The sequence below is a fragment of the Vigna umbellata genome, chromosome 5, assembly GCF_029865625.1.
Source record: "Vigna umbellata cultivar VRB3 chromosome 5, Vumbellata_1.0, whole genome shotgun sequence".
NCBI lineage: Eukaryota > Viridiplantae > Streptophyta > Magnoliopsida > Fabales > Fabaceae > Vigna > Vigna umbellata.
This window is the reverse complement of record NC_142169.1, coordinates 44,453,659-44,476,622: the sequence shown is the minus strand read 5'-3', so window position 1 is coordinate 44,476,622 and position 22,964 is coordinate 44,453,659. Positions and strand designations below refer to the sequence as shown.

The 22,964-nt window shown below is 34.4% G+C and overlaps 2 protein-coding genes and 1 long non-coding RNA gene across 3 annotated transcripts; 2 read left to right on the top strand and 1 right to left on the bottom strand.

Moving 5' to 3' along the window:
* The first annotated feature begins 932 nt into the window (after positions 1-932).
* LOC124836242 (cytochrome P450 71D9-like) lies at positions 933-3,624 on the top strand. The gene is made up of 2 exons (XM_047311369.2): positions 933-1,940; positions 2,471-3,624. Exons 1-2 carry the CDS (start codon positions 1,038-1,040, stop codon positions 3,092-3,094), a joined length of 1,527 nt encoding a protein of 508 aa, XP_047167325.2. The 5' UTR covers positions 933-1,037; the 3' UTR covers positions 3,095-3,624.
* Positions 3,625-11,387: 7,763 nt separating this feature from the next.
* LOC148198449 (uncharacterized) lies at positions 11,388-12,152 on the top strand. The gene has a single exon (XM_088115810.1). It carries the CDS (start codon positions 11,388-11,390, stop codon positions 12,150-12,152), a length of 765 nt encoding a protein of 254 aa, XP_087971936.1.
* Positions 12,153-16,801: 4,649 nt separating this feature from the next.
* LOC148198448 (uncharacterized) lies at positions 16,802-19,267 on the bottom strand. The gene is made up of 2 exons (XR_015786673.1): positions 18,957-19,267; positions 16,802-17,015 (listed from the first exon to the last, which is right to left on the bottom strand). It is a non-coding gene; the product is annotated as an uncharacterized LOC148198448 (long non-coding RNA).
* Between the last annotated feature and the right edge of the window lie 3,697 nt (positions 19,268-22,964).

The window sequence follows — 22,964 nt, the reverse complement described above, 5'->3', positions numbered from 1 at the left end:
GGTGACAGAAAGTATGTCATAGTAGGCTGAACCTATTATAAGGTACGTTTTTGCTACATGATAAAACGCACATGCATGATCATTGCTAGAACAATGACACCAATCCACTTGTCATAATGTCAATTTTACCTGATATAAAATGTCATTTTTACATAATAAGCTTAATTGTATTAAACTATATATTATCTATACATATTATACTATTAAAAACTAATAAAAATTGAATTATAATATTTCGTAGTTCAATTTTAAAAAATTGAACAAATTCTATCAGCAGTTAACTTAACTGCTTCACACTATGAAACCTCACAACGGTGACGAGAGAAGATGACGGCTCCAACTGGCATAGCAAACACATAAGGGAAAAGCCCTTTTCTTTGCTTAAATACAGCATCCTCTTGTATTATTACGTTTATGCTAAAATGATTAATTATTAATTGATTCTATTATTATTAGTATAATTAATAATATATAAATTAATAAAGTATAAAATATATAAAATATTTATGCAATTAATATTTCATTAATCTAATGTAACGTAATTATTAGTATTTATTGGTATTAAATGATAATTATTGGTATTTATGGTATTAAATACTAAGTATTTCATTGGTATTTGTTGGTGAGTGTGTATATAAACATAAACTAGAAGGATCAGACTTGGTGAGTGTGTATTTCTTTTTGTGCTTCTTAATATGTTACATATAAATTTAATTATTCTTTAAATTCATATAACTAAAATTAACTGAAAATTTTAATATTAATTGGAATTATTAATTTTTTATTAATTAAATTATTACCTTTATTTATTAGTATTAAATGCTAAGTATTTCATCAATATTTATTGATTTTTGTTTTTTTATAGACAAATTGTTAGTTTTTTTAAGACCTTTCACACCAACTTTTATATCTCCTAAATGTTATTAGGAAAATTGAATCCGCTTCTCTTCAAAATTTTAGTACTAGAAAAACTCCTATTTAATGGTGAGTGTGTATATACACATAAACTAGAAGGATTAGAAATCTGATTCTCTTCCATGGCCGAACTAGTGCTCTACTCTTCAACTCTTTTCTTCTTTGTCTTCTTAACCTTTATAGTGAGAAAGATAGGAAACAAAAACAAGAAAGCTGAGGAAACACCTTATAACATGCCCCATGGACCTAGAAAGCTACCTATTATAGGAAATATGCACAATCTGTTATGTTCTCTGCCCCATAGAAAATTAAGAGACCTGGCCTTAAAATATGGACCCTTGATGCATCTTCAACTTGGAGAGGTTTCTACCATTGTCATTTCATCCCCTGAGTGTGCTAAGGAAGTGTTGAAAACCCATGATATTAACTTTGCCACAAGGCCTAAAGTCCTAGCTATTGATGTAATCAATTACAACTGCACAAACATTGCTTTCGCTCCTTATGGAGATTATTGGAGGCAACTAAGAAAAATTTGCGCATTAGAGCTTTTAAGCCTAAAACGTGTCAACTCATACCAGCCAATCAGAGAAGAGGAGCTCTTCAATCTTGTCAAATGGATAGATGCGCAGAAAGGATGTCCCATTAACCTCACCGAAGCTGTTCTTTCATCAATTTATGCAATTGCTTCAAGGGCTGCCTTTGGCAAGAAATTCAAAGACCATGAAAAATTTATATCAGTGATTAACAAAATAACCAAAGTTGCTGGAGGTTTTTACATTGGAGATTTCTTTCCTTCCTCTGTTTGGTTGCAACATGTCACTGGCATGAGGCATAAGCTCGAGAGGGTGCATCAAGAAGCTGATCAGATAATGGAAAACATCATCAATGAGCATAAGGAGACAAAGTCTAAGGCCAAAGGTGACCAAAGGGAAGCGACAGATCTTGTGGATGTTCTCATACAGTATGAAGATGGTAACCAACAAGATTTTTCTTTAACTAGGAACAACATCAAGGCAATAATTCTGGTATGGATCAGAACCTCTTTCAAATACATTTAATGTTCAAAACCTTTGTTATACTTGCTATGAAAGTGGATTCGATAAGGGTGAGTTTGATTTGTATTTTCAGAAACTGGTTTTAGTTTTAAAAATCCAAACTTGATTTGTATTACACACTCAGTGTACATACCTCACCAAACAGTACTCTGCAACTCTTTTGAGCTAGGATCCCGAAATAGAAGAGCTTGATGAGAAAATGTCTTAGATGTTTTTATTTTTGGTTTCTAAAACACTCTTTTTTGGAAGCCATAATCAAAACATAGCATATTCTAGGGGAGAAATTGATTATTCAGTAGCACTAGTCTTTGTAAAACAAATTTAAAATCAAAAAGAGAGTAGGAAATCAAAATTGTTCTAAATGTCTGACACTTTTCCCCTCTATATCTTATTTTCCATTTGTATGAGCTCTTAAGAAGTGAAACATTTTCCTAATAACTCTAGAAGCATCTATTTGATTATTTACTATTAACCTTTTTGTTTGATAAACTATTTTTAAGGACATTTTTGGTGGTGGTGGCGAGACATCATCAACAACCATAGATTGGGCAATGGCTGAAATGATGAAGGATTCAAGAATAATGAAAAAAGCACAAGCTGAGGTTAGAGAGGTATTCAACATGAAAGGAAGGGTTGATGAAAATTTTCTCGATGAACTGAAATATTTGAAAGTAGTTGTGAAAGAGACCTTGAGATTACACCCTCCAACTCCTCTTTTGCTTCCAAGAGAATGTGGTCAAACATGTGAGATACATGGCTATCACATACCTGCCAAAAGCAAAGTCATAGTCAATGCTTGGGCAATTGGAAGAGATTCAAACTATTGGACCGAACCAGAAAGGTTTTATCCTGAGAGATTCATTGATAGCAGTATTGACTACAAGGGGAGTGATTTTGAATACCTTCCTTTTGGAGGTGGAAGAAGGATATGCCCAGGCAGCACATTTGCTATTAGAAATCTTGAACTTGCCCTTGCAATGTTGTTGTATCACTTTGATTGGAAACTTCCCAGTGGAATCACAAGTGAAGAATTGAACATGAGTGAGGTGTTTGGGCTCACAATGAGAAGAAAAGATGAACTGTACCTGGTCCCTTTTCCTTATCATCCTTTGCCTGTCATATGAACTTCTCTTCAGAAACCGAAACCTTTATTATCTCTATAATGCAGACTGCACAATAAAAATCTACTGTCAATTGAAATAAGGCTTTGTTTCACTATGCTTTGCTGTCACAGTAAATGAAAAAGTTTGTAAAATCTCTTACTTGAATTTAATTTGGATTTCAAGCATGATTGGTGAATCTTCTTAGAATTTTGCACTCATGGGAGATTGAATTGTTTCACTATAATTCCTAACTAATTCTATAGCCAATAACTCTTTTTAACTATCACATCCTAACCTCAAGTCCTTTCAAATTTGTGAGATATATCCAACTTGCATGCACCACACCTGAAAATATGAAAATAGAAAGATAACATTTAACAAACTTGGAGGCTCCTTAATTTAATTATGATATAAGTTATATCATATAATAGAAGTTGTCCTTAATAAAGGATACCAAAGATTTTATGCAATTACACAAAGCTAAAATAAATTCACCCCAATTAATCAATAATTTATACTTTCCAATTATTTGTTTAAGAACATATTGCGGACAATAGTTTCTCCCTACAAGTTGAACACAACTTAATGGAAGACTGCATGATCCTACTTATCATCCTTGACATTCAAATGAAATATGGCCTATTTTCTCAAGTGTCATGTGGAGGTCACCAATGATATTCGCGGCCCACACGGTTCTTTAGTCAACAAGGTTGTGGGATACCAAAAAAGAATTCTCCACATGGTTTCTTTTGCAACTGCACAAAAGATATCACCAACTCCACCTAACACACGTTTTTAGCCTATTGAAAGGGAATGCTTGCTACAAGATGAAAACACACAATGGAGAGAAAATCATGAGAGGTGTGTGAGCTTTGTTCACATTCTCCTTTCAATATCTCTGGAGAGAAACCCAGAGAAGCCACTAAAGAGTGTTTATGGTGAGATCAGAGAGTGAGAGTGATCCTCTTTTTGTTTAGTTAAATATCCATTGAGGTCTTTTCTTGTGTTATTATCCACTTTGAGAGTGAAGGAATATTTTCTGTAAATGTTGAAAGTTCAAAAAGGAGTTTTGTTGTACTCATTAATTATTATTAGTGGAAGATTTTCCTGGACTATGTTATGTGGGTTTTTCTCCATATTCGAGTTTTCCCACGATAAAAATTCTGGTGTCTCCTAAACTCTCCCTTAACTATTTTTGTGCTCCATATTATTTATTAGCAGAAGATTTAATCTGGGGTTTTGCTTCCACTTATTATATGTAATTTATGTCATCTTCCGAACAACTGGTATCAAAGCTTCAGTTAGGAGCTTTAGTTCGTGATTTATAAATTCACAATAGTGATGATGTTGAAACCATGATTAAATTGGGGTGTTACTCCCTCTACCACCACAACTTGCTTCCTCCACCACTTCATTCCCCTTTTACCCTTTTCTTTATTTTTTCATTCCTATTTTACCCTTATTAAAATTTTAGGGTTAATATTATTTAGGCTTAATACCTTATTTTGTCCCCAGTTTTGTTCGAAAATGTCGAATTAATCCATCCTTTAAAAAATGTGTCAATTACGTCCTCACTTAATAAAATTTGCATCAATGAAATCCCTTCCGTTAAATCCGTACAAACGGCGTTAGCTAAAGAAAGAGAAAAATAATTAACGCCGTTTGTACGGATTTAACGGAAGGGATTTCATTGATGCAAATTTTATTAAGTGAGGACGTAATTGACGCATTTTTTAAAGGATGGACTAATTTGACATTTTCGAGTGAAACTGGGACAAGATAAGGTATTAAGTCTATTATTTAAAATCTCACGTGGACATTTATTCTCTTTATCATTCTTCCCTCTTTCTCTTTATTATTTTTCTCAGGTTGTCTCTTATGTTCCACTACCCTTGGGTTGTCTCTCATGTTCCACTTCTTCTCTTTTATAGAATTGTGACGTGAGAGTGTGGTGGACTTTGTGTTTAGTAAGATCGACATCTGTTTTCCCTTAAACGGATGTTGACATCCGTTGACAGATGCTCACATCCGTTTAAAGATTATACGGTTTATATTTTACAGTTTTTTTATATTAATTTTGAAGATATTTAAATAATATAATTTATATTTTTTGATATATTATTTTTTAATATATTTTGATGTATTTTAATAATGTATTTTTGAGGATCTTTATTGTTATTAGTATACACCGCCGAACCGTTGAAGGAGGAAGAAAACGGATATGGAGAAAAAATGGAAGATGAGAAACATATGTGATGGAGTTTGGGTGAGAATCTGAGAGGGTTGGGAGGTGGGTGAGAAGGGGTAGAAAGATAGATTTTAGGGTTAAAGTAAATAATTAGGATTAAAAAGTAAAAAGGTTATTTTTGTAATTATAAAAGGTTAGTTTTGTAATTCAAAAAATATGTAATAGAATTGGGGAGGTGGAGGGAGAAAATGTGGTGGTGGAGGGACTAACACCCTTAAATTGGATTCTACCAGTTATTCATTATTGTTAGATGTTAAGATGTGTGTTTCTGTTATTTGGGCTTAGTCTATTCTGTATTAAGGGCATTGGCCCATATCTTACAATATAAATAAACTACCCTATGTGTATGCTAAACACACAAGGGATATTTTCTCCCAATCTTCTCTATTTCTCATATGGTATCTAGAGCACAGGAATAGTTCCAGTCAACTCCACGGTCTCCGACACTCATCACTGCCGCTGTCGTTACAGTCGTCGCCGTTGCCATCGCCTCCAACGCCGCCACCGCCGCCGTCGGAGTTCCAGAATCAACCGGCAACCACACCATCGGAATCGTCTCGGTCGGGCAACCACCGTGGTACAAAGATCGTGCGAACGGACCACCCATGCGCCTCCACGCGCCGCCGCAAGAGTCACCGTTGTCGCCGCGCGTTGCCGGAGCTTTCCGCCGCCGATCAGCACCGTCGTGATCGCCTCCTCGCCCTCTTTTTGGATCTGTGGTCGTTACGTCAATCGGAGCACTTTGAATTTTTAGGGTTTCTCCCTCTCTATGGCGTCTTCCTCGTCTACAAACATCTCTATTGGTGGCTCATCTTCTGATCCCTCAATATATACCAATTATGTGAATGTACACTTGTCCATTGACAAGTTAGATGGCACAAATTATGCATCATGGGCGTCCGACATCAAACTTTTGTTGAAGAGTCAGGGGTACTTAGATCATCTTACTCAAAATGTGACTACTGCTCCATAGATGACACTTCCCGCTGGATGAAAATTGATGCTCAGTTATGCATTGTTATAAAGTCCACCATTCACTCCTCACTGAAACAAATGTTTCGATCCTATGAAACATGTTCAGAAGTATGGGCACAAGCGAAGTTGTTATACACAAATGACACTCAACGTCTTTATGGTGTTTGTCAGGACCTATTAACTGTTATTGGTCCGCGCAATCCTGGTCCCATGGTAGAATATTTGGGTAAAATTCATGCCCTTCTTCATGACTTTATTGATATATTACCTCCTGCTGCCACTCCTACTGAAGAATTGGAACAACGATCAAAGTTCTTCATGTTGTTGGCATTATACGGACTTTCTGATGATGTTTCTCATGTCCGTGATCAGATTTTGGGTTCTCCTATCATACCCAACTTTACTTCTACTTGTTCTGCTCTTTTGCGTATACCGAGCAAACCCGTCACTGAGACATCCCCTCATACTGATGATTCCTCTATTATGGCTGCTCAACGTGATGATCGAAGTCGGTCTCGCAAGCCAAGTAAAGGACGTCCAAAATGTGACCATTGTCGCAAGTTAGGCCACAAGATTGATAGATGTTATGCTCTCCATGGACGTCCTCCTCGACCTGTAGCAATGGCAAATTCTGATCCACCTCCCCGATCACCGTCTGCAGACCATCCTACTTCATCTAATACCGTAGACAAACCTGCAATCTTTAACGAATTTCTCATATGGTATGAGGATCATCAGCACTCTGGTTCCACTACATCTGCATCTGTTGCACGTACAGGTACACCTTTTGTTGGTCTAACTCACTCCCTCGGACCTTGGGTCCTTGACTCAGGCACCACCGATCATATCACTGGTAACAAGTCCTTATTTTCTTCCTTGTCATGTCCGGATAATTTACCCTCAGTAACAATGGCTGATGGGTCTAGAGTCTCATCTCATGGTATTGGTACTGTTAATATTTTTCCATCCATATCCATTGATCATGTACTTTATGTCCCTGGGTCTCCCTTCAACTTATTGTCCATTAGTCGTTTAACTCGTACTCTTAATTGTGTTATTTCATTTACTAAAGATTATGTTTGGTTGCAGGACCGGAGTTCGAAACACATGATTGGCATAGGATGTGAGTCTCATGGCCTTTATCAATCCCCTAACAATAATGAAACTAGCTCTCCATGAATGGAGAGCTTGAGCTTACAATAATGGTGGAAATGGAAGAAGGGAGAGAACCCAAGGAAGAAGAAGGATTGTTCTCACAACTCCTAGCTTGCCTCCAACTGCTCCAATAGAGATAATCGCGTTTGGGTGCCCAAAGATACCAAGCCCTTTGCGTTTTAGACCTAAATAAATCAGATTTTGCCACGTCACCACTCAAGCGGTAGCCCAGCGGTAGCCCAGCGGCAGCATTCCAGTGACAGAGAGCCCAACGGTAGCTCAACGGAAGCATTCCAGAATTCTCCCTTTTTGTTGTTTTTCTTCCTTTTCTTTGTGGCTACTAACTAAGCTTTATAAATTTGTGGAGGATCTTCCATGCACAATATTTGCTACAAAATAAGGGGATTAATGATGGTATTCTATCTATACAACTCAAGATGTAATTACTTAGAAACATAACAAATTTAGGCATAAAGAAGGTAAAAAGCTAAGAAAGAGTTGACATTTTCTTTCAATTCAATACTGAAATCATGGTACAATATGTCATTATCAAGAACCACACCTTTGAATTGGTGAAGCTTCCTCAAGGAAAAAGAACACTGAAAAATAAATGGGTGTTCAAAGTAAAATCAAAGGAGAATAGCTCGTAACCGAGGTATAAGTGTTGCTAATGAAAAACTGAACCTCTAGTCACAATCAAGGCCAACGAACCAGAATTTCCCCTTAATGTAGGATAGGGAAAAACTTAGGTATGTGGACTTGGTACCTATTAAGCTTAGAATGTGTATTATTACCTTGCTAACCTACTTAAAGCAATGGGGAAAAGAATAAAAACTAAATTTAAAGGATCTAAAATCTAACTGATGATGCAATTGTTACTCTAATTAAAGAACCAAAATATGCCAAATGCACAATTGTTACTCTAACCTAATGACTACAATTGGAAACGAAAGATACAACAAACCAAGAACCTAAGATTCCTAAGAGATGCATGTAACCTATCTTGAAATGATGCATTAAAAGCATAAATGTGAGTTTAAATTGACGCTTATAATTATTTATACAAAGTAAACAAAAAAAAATCTTACTTGGTATTATCTACATGCAGAAGTTAATAAAACAAGCAATATGATAATGCAAGGTACCAAAATAAACTAAGATCAATGCAACCTGAAATTAAAGGGAAAGATATGCATATAAAGGTCACGTAGCAAAAATGAAAATAGAAATTGTAAAATTGAAGCTACGAACTTGAACAGATGAAACAAAATTTGAAAGAAGCAATTCGGAATCAGATAACAACCTAGCAATCAAGGAATCTAAGGACTAATTCTATTCATCTGACAATTGAAACAAATCAGCAAAGGAAATGTCAAAGTGGTGAAACAGAATGGTTAGCATAAAAATAAACCAAGAGGGTGTGAAATGGTTTCTAATCGAAAATTTGTGCCTTTAACAATTTTCTCAATATTTTAATTTCATTAGCAATTAATTAAATAATAAAAAGAGTAAGGAAGAGACAAAATTGAACAAATAATTTTTATACTAGTTCATATCACAAGGGTCCTACGTCCAGTTGCTAATCACAAACTGAGATTAGCTTTCCACTAGCACAAAACCAACAAATTGTAACAATCACAAAAAAATACAAGTTTAAGGTTTAGAAAACACCTCTCTTCCCCTGAAGGCCATGTGGGATCAAGACCCCCTCGGAATGATTCATGAAGGATGAACATTTCATTTGAATGTTCACAAAGGATGACAAGCTTCACTCAGCAACAACAACAACACTCAATCACACTCCTAGTGAAATTTCTTGCTCTATGCCAATACAAAGTTCTCAAAGCCACAACACAAGGGTTACACAAACCCTAGAACACACTTTTCACAAAACAAAATTCTCATATATGTTTTTTTTTGTATTAGAATGAGAGTTTCAAATCAATATATAAAGATCGTACTCAAGAAAACCTCCAAAAATATGTTGCCAGGTATTTAATGGGTGATAATTGATTATCCACTTATGGTTATCGATTATGCATTTAATGAATGCACAACAGCCGAAAACATACCTAAAATCTCCAACGACAAGTCATTATAATCGACTATTGTAAGTTATAATCGATTATGGATAATCAATTATCATAGGCTGGTAATCGATTATCATAGGTTGGTAATTGATTATTCCACATATAAAATGAATTTTTAGCAAACTTAAAAACCTCTATGTGATAATCGATTATCTTAAGTTCTAATTAATTTTTGTAGAGTTTTTATAACTATTAAATGAATTTTAAAGCATACAATACATCGAATCAATCATAAATACTTCTTCACTTGCATACGAATTTTTTGGATAAGAATTTCTTAATTTCAAAAACATTCAATTATATTAAATTTAAATTAGTTTCATTTGAGTTTTTTTTTTCAAATATTTTGTTTCAATAAGAAAATTATAATTTAATGAATTTTAATTTTTTTTGTTTGGATAAATATTTCAATCACCATCAAATTAAAAGAATTATTTATATATCAAATAATTGTTAAGAAAGTTAAAAAAAATCAATCTTGATAATATTTAGTAGCTGATTTTAATTGATTTTATTTTTTTATAGTAGTGATTTTAAATTTTTAAGTAGTTGAATTTGACTATTAAATTTTAAAATTAATTTATTTTCACATAGGATTTAAAATATTTTATTTAAATAAATAATTTAATATTTGTAAAGTTTTAAATTTTATGAAAGAATAATACCAAACTCCATACAAGATTAAAATGGATTATGATTAATCAAAATGAATTAAATTTAATGAAAGAACATACAAGAGAAGATAGTCACGACATATATTAAGGGACAGAAGGATCATACATTGACACTACACATCTCTCCATGGCTGAATTAGTCCTCTATGTTTGATTAAAGTCATGACAAAGTTTACTCTGTTTATAAACTTCCTCCATTGCAACAATATTTACGGTACACGAAATAAAGACTCAAAAAAATTAGAAAAATACCAAAAAATAGAACCTAAAATGATAAAAAGAATTGAAAAAATTGAAAACAAGTCAAATAATCGAACAACAAAACAAAGCAAAACTAAAACGAATTGTGAAAACTTAAAAAACTCATGTCAATGGTAATTTGGACCTTCAACATGTTTCGAAACAGAAGTTGAGCAAAATGAATAATGAACGACAAACGAGAAATGACAGGTTCAAGTTCGCACAACCCTCTCTCTCGCACAACCCCGTCAAAACTCATGTCAACGGTGGTTTGGATCTTCAACAATGCTTCAAAACGACGGTTGCAACGATACGAACTGCGAACGACAGTTGTAGGTTTGTTGAACTACGTCACACAACCCTTTCTTTCGCACTATTGGGATTAAAACTAATCCCTTACTGTCATAAAGACAGTAACCATTTCTGTTTTACTAGGTTTTACAGTTACTTGTTTTAGTTGTTAGTTTGACAGAGCTCTATAAATAGAGCTCTCATCTTTACTTTTCAAGATAGACAGAAGAACACTACTATCTGTACTAAGGCATTTTCAAAGCATCATAGAATAATAAAAGACAGTATTTTTCTTACCTCTTCCGTTGTCCTCTTCACTTTTTCCTTCTACGCCGTTATCCACCATCGGCGCTACGACGGCCAGTTTGCCCGCTGTCTTAGCGTCTGGCAGAACCTCCAAGACGCTCCGTTCTCTCTCCTCTCACTCTCGTACCACACACGCACACTGATTGCGTGGCGCCCGCTGCCTGTCCTAAGCCTCATCAGTATCAAACCATTATGTGCTGGGCCACATATCAAATGGAACAGTGCTGGGCCAGTTCTAATATGGTATTAGAGCAGGTCTAGTACCTACTCTGCTTTCGTTGCCTCTGATTCAATTCTTGGTATCTTCTTGGGCTGTTTCTTGGATTCTCTCTCTCATGGATCAATCATCCAATCCACCCAGTTCTTACTACCTACACCCAGCTGAAGCTTTCAACCCATCCAGCCCTTACTACCTGCACCCTGGTGAGAACCCAGGTCTTACTCTCATTGCCCAGACTCTGAACGAAAACAATTATTCTTCATGGAGCAGAAGCATGAGGAGAGCCTTGCTCTCCAAGAATAAAACAAAGTTTATTGATGGGTCCATAAAGAAACCCCAGAAAAATGATGCACTATTTGATGCATGGGAAAGATGTAATGTAATGATACTGTCCTGGATAACAAAGACAATCTCCCCACAGATTGCTGAAAGTGTCATATACGTTGAAGAGGCCAAGGAATTATGGGATGAGCTGAAAGAAAGATTCTCCAAAGGAGACTATTTCAAGATTTCTGACTTGCTACAGGATATACATTCTATCAAACAGGGAGAAAGGGGAGTGAGTCAATTCTTTACTGATTTGAAAATCCTATGGGAGGAGTTAGAATTCCTAAGACCCATTCCTACTTGCACATGTAAAATTCCATGTAGCTGTGATCTTTCAAGAATCTCCTTAAAATACAGGGAAATGGAACATGTAATACGTTTCTTGAAAGGGTTAAATGACTCCTACAGCACTGTTAAGACACAAATCCTTTTAATGGATCCTCTACCTAATATCAATCGGGTCTTCTCTCTCATTATGCAGCAAGAGAGACAAGAGAAAAATAGCTCTCCCGAGGTCAAGATTCTGGCAAGCACCACTGATAAGAACAACTAGTGGAAGGGCCAAGGAAGGGGATCTGGATTTCGTGGTCAAGGTAGAGGAAGGGGTAGGAATCCTAACTATGGCAAGCAATGCTCCTTTTGCAACAAGATGAATCACACCATAGATGAGTGTTATTCTAAGCATGGATACCCTCCTTGGTACAAGAAGGGTGACAACAACCAAAACAACCAAAACAAGATAGCTGACTGGGGTTCTACAAATGCCTGCCAGAACAGCACTGAGCCTGAAGGTGCTCAGAGCACACATCAAGCAAGCAGTAGCGACATTTTCCAGTCCTTCACAACTGAACAGATGCAGAAACTTCTCAGAATGATGGACAAAATTGATGAGCCCCCTCACAAAGTTAATCAGGTCCAGAGAAGTGACACTCAACATAAACAAGGTACCCTTTCCTGGATTATAGACACTGGTGCCATAGATCATGTGACACATGATAAAACAAATTTTGTGACCTTTTATAAGATTAAACCTATTTCTGTGAAACTGCCAAACAATTCTATCCTAACTGCTGAACACGTTGGAACAGTACAATTTTCCAAAAATTTTATCATTTTTAATGTTCTCTATATCCCTGAATTTTGTTTTAATTTGATTTTTGTTCAAAGTCTCATTAAGGACCTAGATTGCAGTCTAACCTTTTCCTCTAAGACCTGCTAGATAAAGGAGAATCATACATTGAAGATGATTGGATATGCTAATTCCTAGAAGGGACTCTATTACCTGCAAGTTTCTCCTAAATCTGATCAGAGATATACTGCTAAGACTGTTTTTTCCTTTAAAAATGTTGATGTAAACCTGTGGCACTGTAGATTAGACCATCCAGGTGACAAGGTTATGAAATACATATCTGAGAACTTTCCCTACGTTAAGACTGACACTAACACTGTTTGTGACACTTGCCATTATGCTAAGCAACGAAAGCTATCTTTTCCTAAGAGTGTTTCTGCAACCACTGATTGTTTTGACATTGTGCATTGTGATATTTGGGGCCCCCTTAATACTGTTTCCGCCATGGTCATAAATATTTCCTCACTATAGTAGATGATTACAGTAGACACACATGAATTTTTCTTATGAACAATAAGGGTCAAACTAGAGAATTATTGTAGAATTTTGTTACTAAGATTAGGAATCAGTTTAACAAATTAATCAAAATTGTTAGATCTGATAATGGCCCGGAGTTTAGTTGTGTGGACTTCTACAACATCCATGGGATCAACCACCAAAAGAGTTGTATTGAGACCCCAGAACAAAACTCTGTTGTTAAAAGAAAGCACCAACATATTCTAAATGTGACCCGTAGTCTATTCTTTCAATCCAATTTACCTAATGCTTACTGGTGTTATGCAGTTGGCCATGCTGTTTATCTAATAAACAGGCTGCCCACTGTCATTCTTAACCACAAAACACCTCATGAAGTTCTCTACAAGTTGCCTCCCACCTACTTAGATCTCAAGACCTTTGGCAGCTTGTGTTTTGCCTCAACTCTTGAGAATAACAGGGGTAAGCTCGATCCTAGAGCTAGAAAAGGAATCTTTTTAGGATACAAATATGGTGTGAAAGGGTACATCGTACTTGACATAAATACCAAAGAGCTCTTTATAAGTAGAAATGTCGTTTTTCATGAGGACATTTTTTCCTACAAAGAGGTGCAAGGCAGCAGAGAAGAATATAACATTGAAAGAAACAAGGCTGACACTTTAAATGATCACCTAAAGGACCAGTATCCCACTAGTGATGGCAGACATGACGAGTTGAATGTTGCTGATCCAACAGCAGTAGAGCACTCAGGAGAGCAGCTCTCTGATGATGAAAATGACAGTAATGATGCAGAAACCAGCCAGGAGAGTCAACAACAGAGAAGGTCTGACAGACCCAGAAGAACTCCTACATACTTGAAAGATTATGTTCACCAGGTGAATCAATCCTCATCTATTCAAAACAGTCTAAAAACACCCTACCCTATTTCTGATATATTATGCTGTGATAATCTTTCAGACAAACATTTGAGATACACTATGACCGTCACTGGAAACAAGGAACCCAGATCATACAATGAAGCGAAAGGGATGAATGAATGGGTAGAGGCCATGCAGAGAGAAATTAAAGCTCTGCAAGACAATGATACATGGGTTCTGACTCAACTGCCCCCAGGGAAAAATACAATAGGCTGCAAGTGGGTGTATAAAACGAAGTACAAAGCTGATGGCAGTATTGAAAGGTACAAAGCTCGTTTAGTGGCTAAAGGCTATACACAGCAAGAGGGCATAGACTATCTGGACACCTTTTCCCCTGTGGCCAAACTCACCACAGTTAGATTACTTATTGCTCTAGCAGCTTCCAACAGTTGGTTTCTACATCAATTGGATGTTGACAATGCCTTTCTGCACGGAGATCTTAATGAAGAGGTCTACATGGAACCACCCCCAGGATTAAACATATACAATGAAGGACAGGTTTGTAGGTTAACCAAATCATTGTATGGCTTGAAACAAGCCAACAGGCAGTGATTTGAAAAACTTTCTTCCTTCCTGATAACTACCAAGTTTGTTCAATCTAAGTCTGACCACTCTTTATTTACTAAGAAAACACCTACTAGCTTTACTGCCCTTCTCGTGTATGTAAATGATATTGTGTTAACAGGAAACTCTATGATGGAGATCAACCACATAAAGGAACTTCTCCACAACAGGTTCCGAATAAAGAACCTAGGAGAACTCAAATACTTCCTAGGACTGGAAATAGCTAGATCTAAAAAGGGGATCCACCTATGTCAAAGGAAATATGCCCTAGATATACTGAAAGACACAGGAATGTTGGGTTGTAAGCCTTCATCTACTCCCTTTCTTAGTGACACAAGCTCCTTATACAGATTGGACAGCTACCTAGATGACCCAGGTCCTTACAGAAGGCTGATAGGGAAGTTATTATACCTCACAAACACTAGACCAGACCTGTGTTTTTCAGTTAATTTACTTAGTCAATTTGTTCAATCACCTACTGACTATCACTATCGGGCCATCCAACATATTCTCAGGTACATCAAGTCTAAGCCATCTGAGGGGTTGTTTTTCCCTGCTGATTCTCCTATGCAGCTAAAGGCATTCAGTGATTCAGACTGGGCCACATGTCCCAACACCAAAAGATCCACGACAAGATTCTGTATCTTCCTTGGATCTTCTCTCATTTCTTAGAAATCTAAGAAGCAGAGAACTGTCTCCGGATCATCTACTGAAGCTGAGTATAGAGCGCTTGCAGCCACTGTATGCAAGATACAGTGGCTCAGTTATCTCCTACAGGACCTTCAAGTAGAAGAGTCAGGAATCCCGACCTTGTATTGCGACAACAAGTCAGCCAGACACATAGCTCACAATCAGAGCTTTCATGAACGGACCAAGCATATTGAGCTTGACTGTCATGTGGTACGTGAGAAGGTACAAGAACACCTCCTAAACCTTCTTCCCGTACGCTCCGACGAACAGTTGGCTGACATCTTCACGAAGTTTCCCCATCGCGTCAGATTCAGATCGATTATTCCATAGCTTGGACTAACAACCATCCATCGTCCAGCTTGAGGGGAGGCTATTGGGATTAAAACTAATCCCTTACTGTCATAAAGACAGTAACCATTTCTGTTTTACTAGGTTTTACAGTTACTTGTTTTAGTTGTTAGTTTGACAGAGCTCTATAAATAGAGCTCTCCTCTTTACTTTTCAAGATAGACAGAAGAACACTACTATCTGTACTAAGGCATTTTCAAAGCATCACAGAATAATAAAAGACAGTATTTTTCTTACCTCTTCCGTTGTCCTCTTCACTTTTTCCTTCTACGCCGTTATCCACCGCTGGCGCTACGACGGCCAGTTTGCGCGGACGCCACCGCTGTCTCAGCGTCTGGCAGAACCTCCAAGATGCTCCGTTCTCTCTCCTCTCACTCTCGTACCACACACACTGATTGCGTGGCGCCCGCTGCCTGTCCTAAGCCTCATCAGTATCAAACCATTATGGGCTGGGCCACATATCAAATGGAACAGTGCTGGGCCAGTTCTAATACGCACAACCCCTCTATCGCAAGAAAGAATGAAATTTTGAATCCAAATACCACAATGAAAATCAAAACTCCTAAAATCTCTAATTTTTCTCTTTCCACGTTATTTTGGAGCTGGAAGAAGGATATGCCCTGGAAGCGCATTTGCATCCAGAGTTGTGGATCTGATCGGAAGCTTCCAAGTGGAATGATAAGTCAAGAATTGGACATGACTAAATTGTTTGGAGTGACAGTTCGAAGAAAGCATGATTTGTTCTTGCTTGCTTTTCCTTATCATCCTTTGCCTGTCACACGAATTTCTCCTTCAGAAACTGAAACCTTTGCTATCTCTATAATGCATACTGCAGAATAAAAATCTACTGTCAATTGAAATTAGGCTTTCTTTCATTATGCTTGGCTGTCACTGAAAATGAAAATTCTGTAACAATTCCGTAGCATAAAACTGTTTTATTTTTCTTACCTTTGTGGCCCAGAAGACTATAATGCTATTTACTCTTATGTTTATAACTTTCAAGTATTTTTGGTTTAATTAATATATTACTTTTAAATTAGTCTCCACAATTAAACGAAGGTTGTGCTAAAAATTCATAAATTTATTATTTTAAGATTATTTTATTAGAAATAGTGTCAAATCTCTTACTTGAATCTCATTTGAATTTCAAGCATGGTTGTTGAATCTCCTTAATTTGTACATTTTGGAGATTCAGTTTCTAATTAATTCTACAGCTAACAACTTTTTGGTAACTATCACATTCTAACCCCAAGTTCTTTCTTTCAGTGAGATATCCCTCCTGCATGTATTAGACCTGAAAACATATAGATAAGATAACATTTAACAAACTTGTAAGAATCAGGAAGTAATTTTAGTAAAGAGCTCCTTGTCTTTTTCATTATGACACCATTAGAAAAGGTACAATTAATTGGCTAACAAAAATTGACATGGCTATAAACTTTATTTCTTATTAGCTACATTAGAATAATTTTAGTAAAGAGCTCCTTGTCTTTTTCATTTTTATTTTAATTCTTTTGTTTAACAATAGATGCATTAACTCATTGAAAAAGTACTAATTCTTAATCTTAACCAAATCAAAAAGATTTCGTAAACTTTGAAGTAGTTAAGGTGTAATGTGTTGTTGATGTTCTGCTAAGTAGTAACAGGTCCAACTCTTTTCGTCTCTAAAAGCCAAAAGAAATGAAGGTTGTGCTAAATACACTAAATTAAGAGTATCGTTTCCCTTTACTAATATGATATGTTTTATTTTCCTTTTTGACTGATAAGTGTGGAGTTTTAGGTGAGACGATTTAAAGAGTCAATGAAGAGAGATGTTATGTTTTCAAGAAAAGTCAAAAGCCAAAGATGATCAAAAGTGTTAGAAGATAAATGTACAATGTACATATAAAGTTTTATACTAAGTAAAAATGAAAAAATTAAATAACTATAAATAAAAAATTCGTAAATTTATTTTCTTAAAATTTTAGATTAAAAATAATGTTAGATTTCTTTTATAGATTTAACTGCTATCCGATTAATGTATTTGAGAAAAAATCATTAGAACAAGGGTTCTAAGTAATATAAACATGATGTTGCTCATAACTACATGCAATTACTCTGATTTGTGAGCTTGGTGGAAGAAGCTAGTGAGAAAACATTTCAAAGTTGCTTATATATATATATATATATATATATTTATTTATTTATTTATTTATAAAACTTGATTTAGAAACACAATTTAGAACGAATGAGAATTTATTTTTGAAAACAGTTTTTAAAAGCAAAAGGTGAGAAGGAAATTAACCAGTGACCATAAATGTTGAACATTGACTCTTTCATGAGCTATCTTAATACATGGTTATAATAGGAAGAATCTCTTTGCACAAACACGAGAGTGATTTCATAAGATTGCATTATTCCATGCTGTGAAGACTTATACTGTGATTTTTTTGGATAAGAATCTCTTTCGATAAGAATTTCTTAATTTCAAAAACATTCAATTATATTAAATTTAAATTAGTTTCATTTGATTTTTTTTTTCAAATATTTTGTTTCAATAAGAATATTTTAATGAATATTAATTTTTTTTTGGATAAATATTTCAATCACCATCAAATTAAAAGAATTATTTATATATCAAATAATTGTTGAAAGTTAAAAAAAAAAATCAAATATTGATAATATTTTATAGCTGATTGTAATTGATTTTATTTTTTTATACAGTGATTTTAAATTTTTTAGTAGTTGATAATATTTTATTTTACTATTAAATTTTAAAATTGTAATTTATTTTCACATAGGATTTAAAATATGTTATTTAAATAAATAATTTAATATTTGTAAAATTTTAAATTTTATGAAAGAATAATACCAAACTCCATACAAGATTAAAATGGATTTTGATTAATTAAAAGGAATTAAGTTTATTGAAGGAACCGATAAGAAAGGATAGTCACAACGTATATTAAGCATATATAAAGAGATGGGAGGATCATACATTGACACTACACATCTCTACATGGTTGAATTAGTCTTTATGTTTGCTTAAAGTTATGATAAAGTTTACCTGTTCATAAACTTCTTCCATTGCAACAATTCTTACCGTACACAAAGTAAAGACATCAAAATTAGAAAAATACTTAAAAATAGAACCTAAAATGATAAAAAGAATTGAACAAATTGAAAACAAGTCAAATAATCGAATAACAAATACTAAGCAAAACTGAAATAAATTGTGAAAACTTACAAAAATCACCTTATTAGGCCTTCAACATGCTTCAAAACAGTGGTTGAGCAAAATGAATGACGAATGACAAACGGCAAACGACGGGTGCAGGTTCGCACAACCCCTCAAAACCCATGTCAATGGTGGTTTGGGTCTTTAAGGATGCTTCGAAACGACGTTTGCAGCTAAACGAACTGAGAACGACGGTTGTAGGTTTGTTGAACGACGGTTGTAGGTTTGTTGAACGACGTCGCACAATCCTATCTTTTGCACAACCCCTTTGTCGCAACGAGGAATGAAATTTTGAATCCAAATACCACAATGAAAATCAAAACTCCTAAAATCTCTAATTTCTCCCTTTCCACGTCATTTTCTACTTTTGTTTAAATTTTGTCCATCTGAATCAATCACGGCTTGGTGAATTAAAAAGTTGTAAAAAATAAGAGTCATATTGTCATTATCTTTACTTTAAGTTTTTTTCTCCTATATCTTCTTAAGCATAATATTTATCTTATTTTTCCCAGTAACATATTGAAATGGTCAAATTTATTAGACCTATAACAAAATTTAACATTCCCTTTTTTTTTAAAGAGTTTCTTTTCATAATTTATATTTTAATAAATTTTAAACAATAATAAAATATGTTAGAAAGTGCTAATGGCATTATTTTTTTCCTTTATCCAATCATTAGTTTGATCGTTACGAGAAGTATTAACACACTCTGTAATTAACAAAATCCATCAGAAAGTATAAAATAATTTGTTTTAAATAAAAGATAAAACTTGAAAAATTTGTGACTTTTAATAATTATAAGTGGAATAAAGTTTAAAAAATTTCACCTATTTAGAGACTTATGTTTTCTGTTTTGTATTTGTCATCATATCCAATATTTTTCTTTTTTTATTCTTTTTTTCATCGTGAATCATTACTCTCAATATGTTATGATAACTTTTAACTTGATTTGGATATGAAATTTTAATATTGTAATTTATTTTTAATATTTGAAATATTTATAATAAAATGTTATGTTTACATAAATAATTTAAAAGATTTCAAATTTTAGAATTTTATGAACCTCGTTAAATTATTTAAAATGTCCAAATTTCAAATTTTGTTTCGGGTTAAAAAGAAGAAGAAAAAAATACCGAAACAAATATGTAGCATACCTTCTTGCGAACATGAATTTCAATAACTTTTAAAGCAAAATAATTCATCTAATTGACTAACTTGAGGAGGTACTCCGAATGCTGTTTTAACATAGAAACACCAGAAAATCAGCATAATTCACGATGTCATGGCATTGTACCTTGAACCTTCAAAAAACTTTATCACAAGGTTACCTAATAGTTCTCTTGAATATGAAAATATTAAAGGTCTTGACTAGTATACAGAAAGGACAACGTTTTTAATAGGTGTAAAACAAATATGAAAATGAATTTTGGTCCTTCATGTCAGCCGCCATAAGTAACGAAAACTCAACCTTCGTCAATGTGCTCTGCTTTTTTGTACTTTGAAATACAAGGAGCTTTTATTTGAATTTCAAATGAACATTCAAGTTGGTCTTATTCCTTACAAACCTTGAAGAAGGTATATAATAACATAATGTTATTGATACCATTCATTTTAGAATCCCTCTCAAATTTTGGGTCAATAGAAAAGAATTCCTACATTCTCCAAGCAGTATAGTGTTTAGACGTAAGTGCATTATGTACAAATTGGAGTTCAATTCAAAAACACTTACAGACATGTCAATATCCTCTCTTGCGTAAAAACACCTGTTATTAGAGTAGAACTTTTGTTTTGTGTAGTATAAAATACGAGGGTACTTTCACCAGGTTTGACCCTAACATGATACAATAAATCAACAAATTTTTAAGATAATTATTTACATGTAAATCTCCTTTTAACTGATTTAAAGTCTTGTTGGTGAAAGTGGTTATATCCACAAGAGTTCTCTCGTCACAAGTAAAAATAAAGGTTTAAGCTCTCGGATGCTCCTCGTATTTGTACGAGAATCTTAAGTAGGTTCTTATTTTTTCGACTTTATCAATTAGATCTATATATTTGCAAAATATCTCAATTGGATCCAAATATTTGTAAAATTGAGTCAATTTTGCCTTAATTGTTAAGTTGTCACAAACAGCGTTAAAATGTGCTAAAATAGATATGCTGAGGTGGATATTTTATTAAAAAAATATGCAGCGTTAAATATGTCACACACTTTTAAAATTTTGAGTAGACAACACTTCCATGGAGAACAAATCAAGCACAAACAAAATATTCTAAGTATAAGAGAATATGAAGGAGTAGAAGACACTTCCATAAAGAAGAAATCAAGCACGAAACAAAACATTCCAAGCATACGAGAACGTGAAGATGATGATAGTGTCCCAAAGAGAAAGAAAAAGCAATAACTCTTGAATTATGGACAATGATGAGAAATGTGTATCTATAAACCGACACCTACGTATAGATGTTCCTTTTTCCTTGTTTGGCTCTTTATATTCTTCTAGCATTAATTCTTGAAGAAAATAGGAAGTATCTACTCTGAACTATAAAGTTTTATACATGAAGATGATGACAGCGTCCCAAAGAGAAAGAAAAAGCAATAACTCGTGAATTATGGACAATGCTGAGAAATGTGTAGTTTTCAAACGCAATAACCCTGTGTGTTGGAAAAGTAAACTTCTAAGTGGAAGGAAATTATAGGTTTAATAATTTTATCTCTTGATAATTTCTGCCAATTTTTTAAGCATATTTTTGGTTTATTTGGGGTTATTTATTGTGTGGTCCATCTTTGAAGGATCGTCACTCTCAGATTGGTTGGATACTAAGTGTTGTTGGAAATTTTCCTGATTGTACAAAGTACATACAATAATAAACTTCATTTGTTGTGGATTTGCTTAAGCAAAGAAGCACTCTAAAATCTGAGTCTGACTCCGTAAGAGTGCTGGATGGAACACAAGAAGGTGCTTTTCAATGGGTATGCATATGAACAAAGATATTTTTAACTTATATAAGTTACATGCTTTAGTGATCTCGAATGAATAGCTAAAATACATTTGCTGTAAAGAGCAGTTCAATCTCTGAAAATATGTAGTAACAGGTCACTATAGAAACCATCTATAGTCAGATATATAAAAGAGAACTCTGTAGTTTGTACCATGAAAGGTGTGGAAAATTTCTAAATCAACATAAATGCTGAACTCCTCACAATGTAACTCCATGGTTTTTAAGAATTTAAATTTCAATCTAGTTTAATAATTGTCCGTTGTTGTAATGACATTGCCCTTTAATTTATGGGGAGTTGGATTTAATCACTGATTTGGTCATTAGCGATGTGAAAGCAAGACATGGATTGGATACTATTAGTTTGAGTAATTATAATATTATTATTGTGGATGAAAGTGTCAATTATAGAAAAATGTATTTGATTTTTTTCCCTCCAGGAAAAATTTACGGAGAATCTTGTCCAAACATATCTTTTTCCTCCTTTTTCTATTTTGCTATTTTTGGTTTGTTATATACTAATAATTGAGCCCATTTACTGAAGCGTGAGTCATGAGATATACTTGCACTTTACACAACATACATGTGACTCCGGTGGATTGTTGACAGTCGAAAGCATTGATACTTTTCTCAGTGGATTCTTTTCTTTTATGCATGCACTTTTATATCATTTCCTGTTAGTGCTAATTTTAATTTCTAAGCTCTTAAAAAATGAAATTTAAAAAATTTATGAAATTCGTAGATTTCAAAATTTATCAAAGAGGTGTACTAAAGTTAAAAAATGATATTTCAAGAATTGCAGGGCGAGAAATGGAAATGTAAGGTGAAACATCCATTTTCTTTCGTTTTGAGCGGGTGGGGCCCACCTAGTATGGGTTTTTTAATTGAACTTTGGGGTTGGTGGGTCGACGGTTTTGTAGTGGCAGTAACGTGATGAGAGGGAGGGAACTGTATTTAATTAAAAGAGAGAAGGAAAGATAAAATAAAAATGTATATATACAACAGAATATAAATAATAGAAGGTAGTAA

Bases quoted from the DNA above. Each gene is read 5' to 3' on its own strand.
- LOC124836242 (XM_047311369.2), top strand. From the start codon at position 1,038: ATGGCCGAACTAGTGCTCTACTCTTCAACTCTTTTCTTCTTTGTCTTC. The intron at 1,941-2,470 runs GTATGGATCAGA...ACTATTTTTAAG, and splicing joins ACATCAAGGCAATAATTCTG to GACATTTTTGGTGGTGGTGG.
- LOC148198449 (XM_088115810.1), top strand. From the start codon at position 11,388: ATGGATCAATCATCCAATCCACCCAGTTCTTACTACCTACACCCAGCT.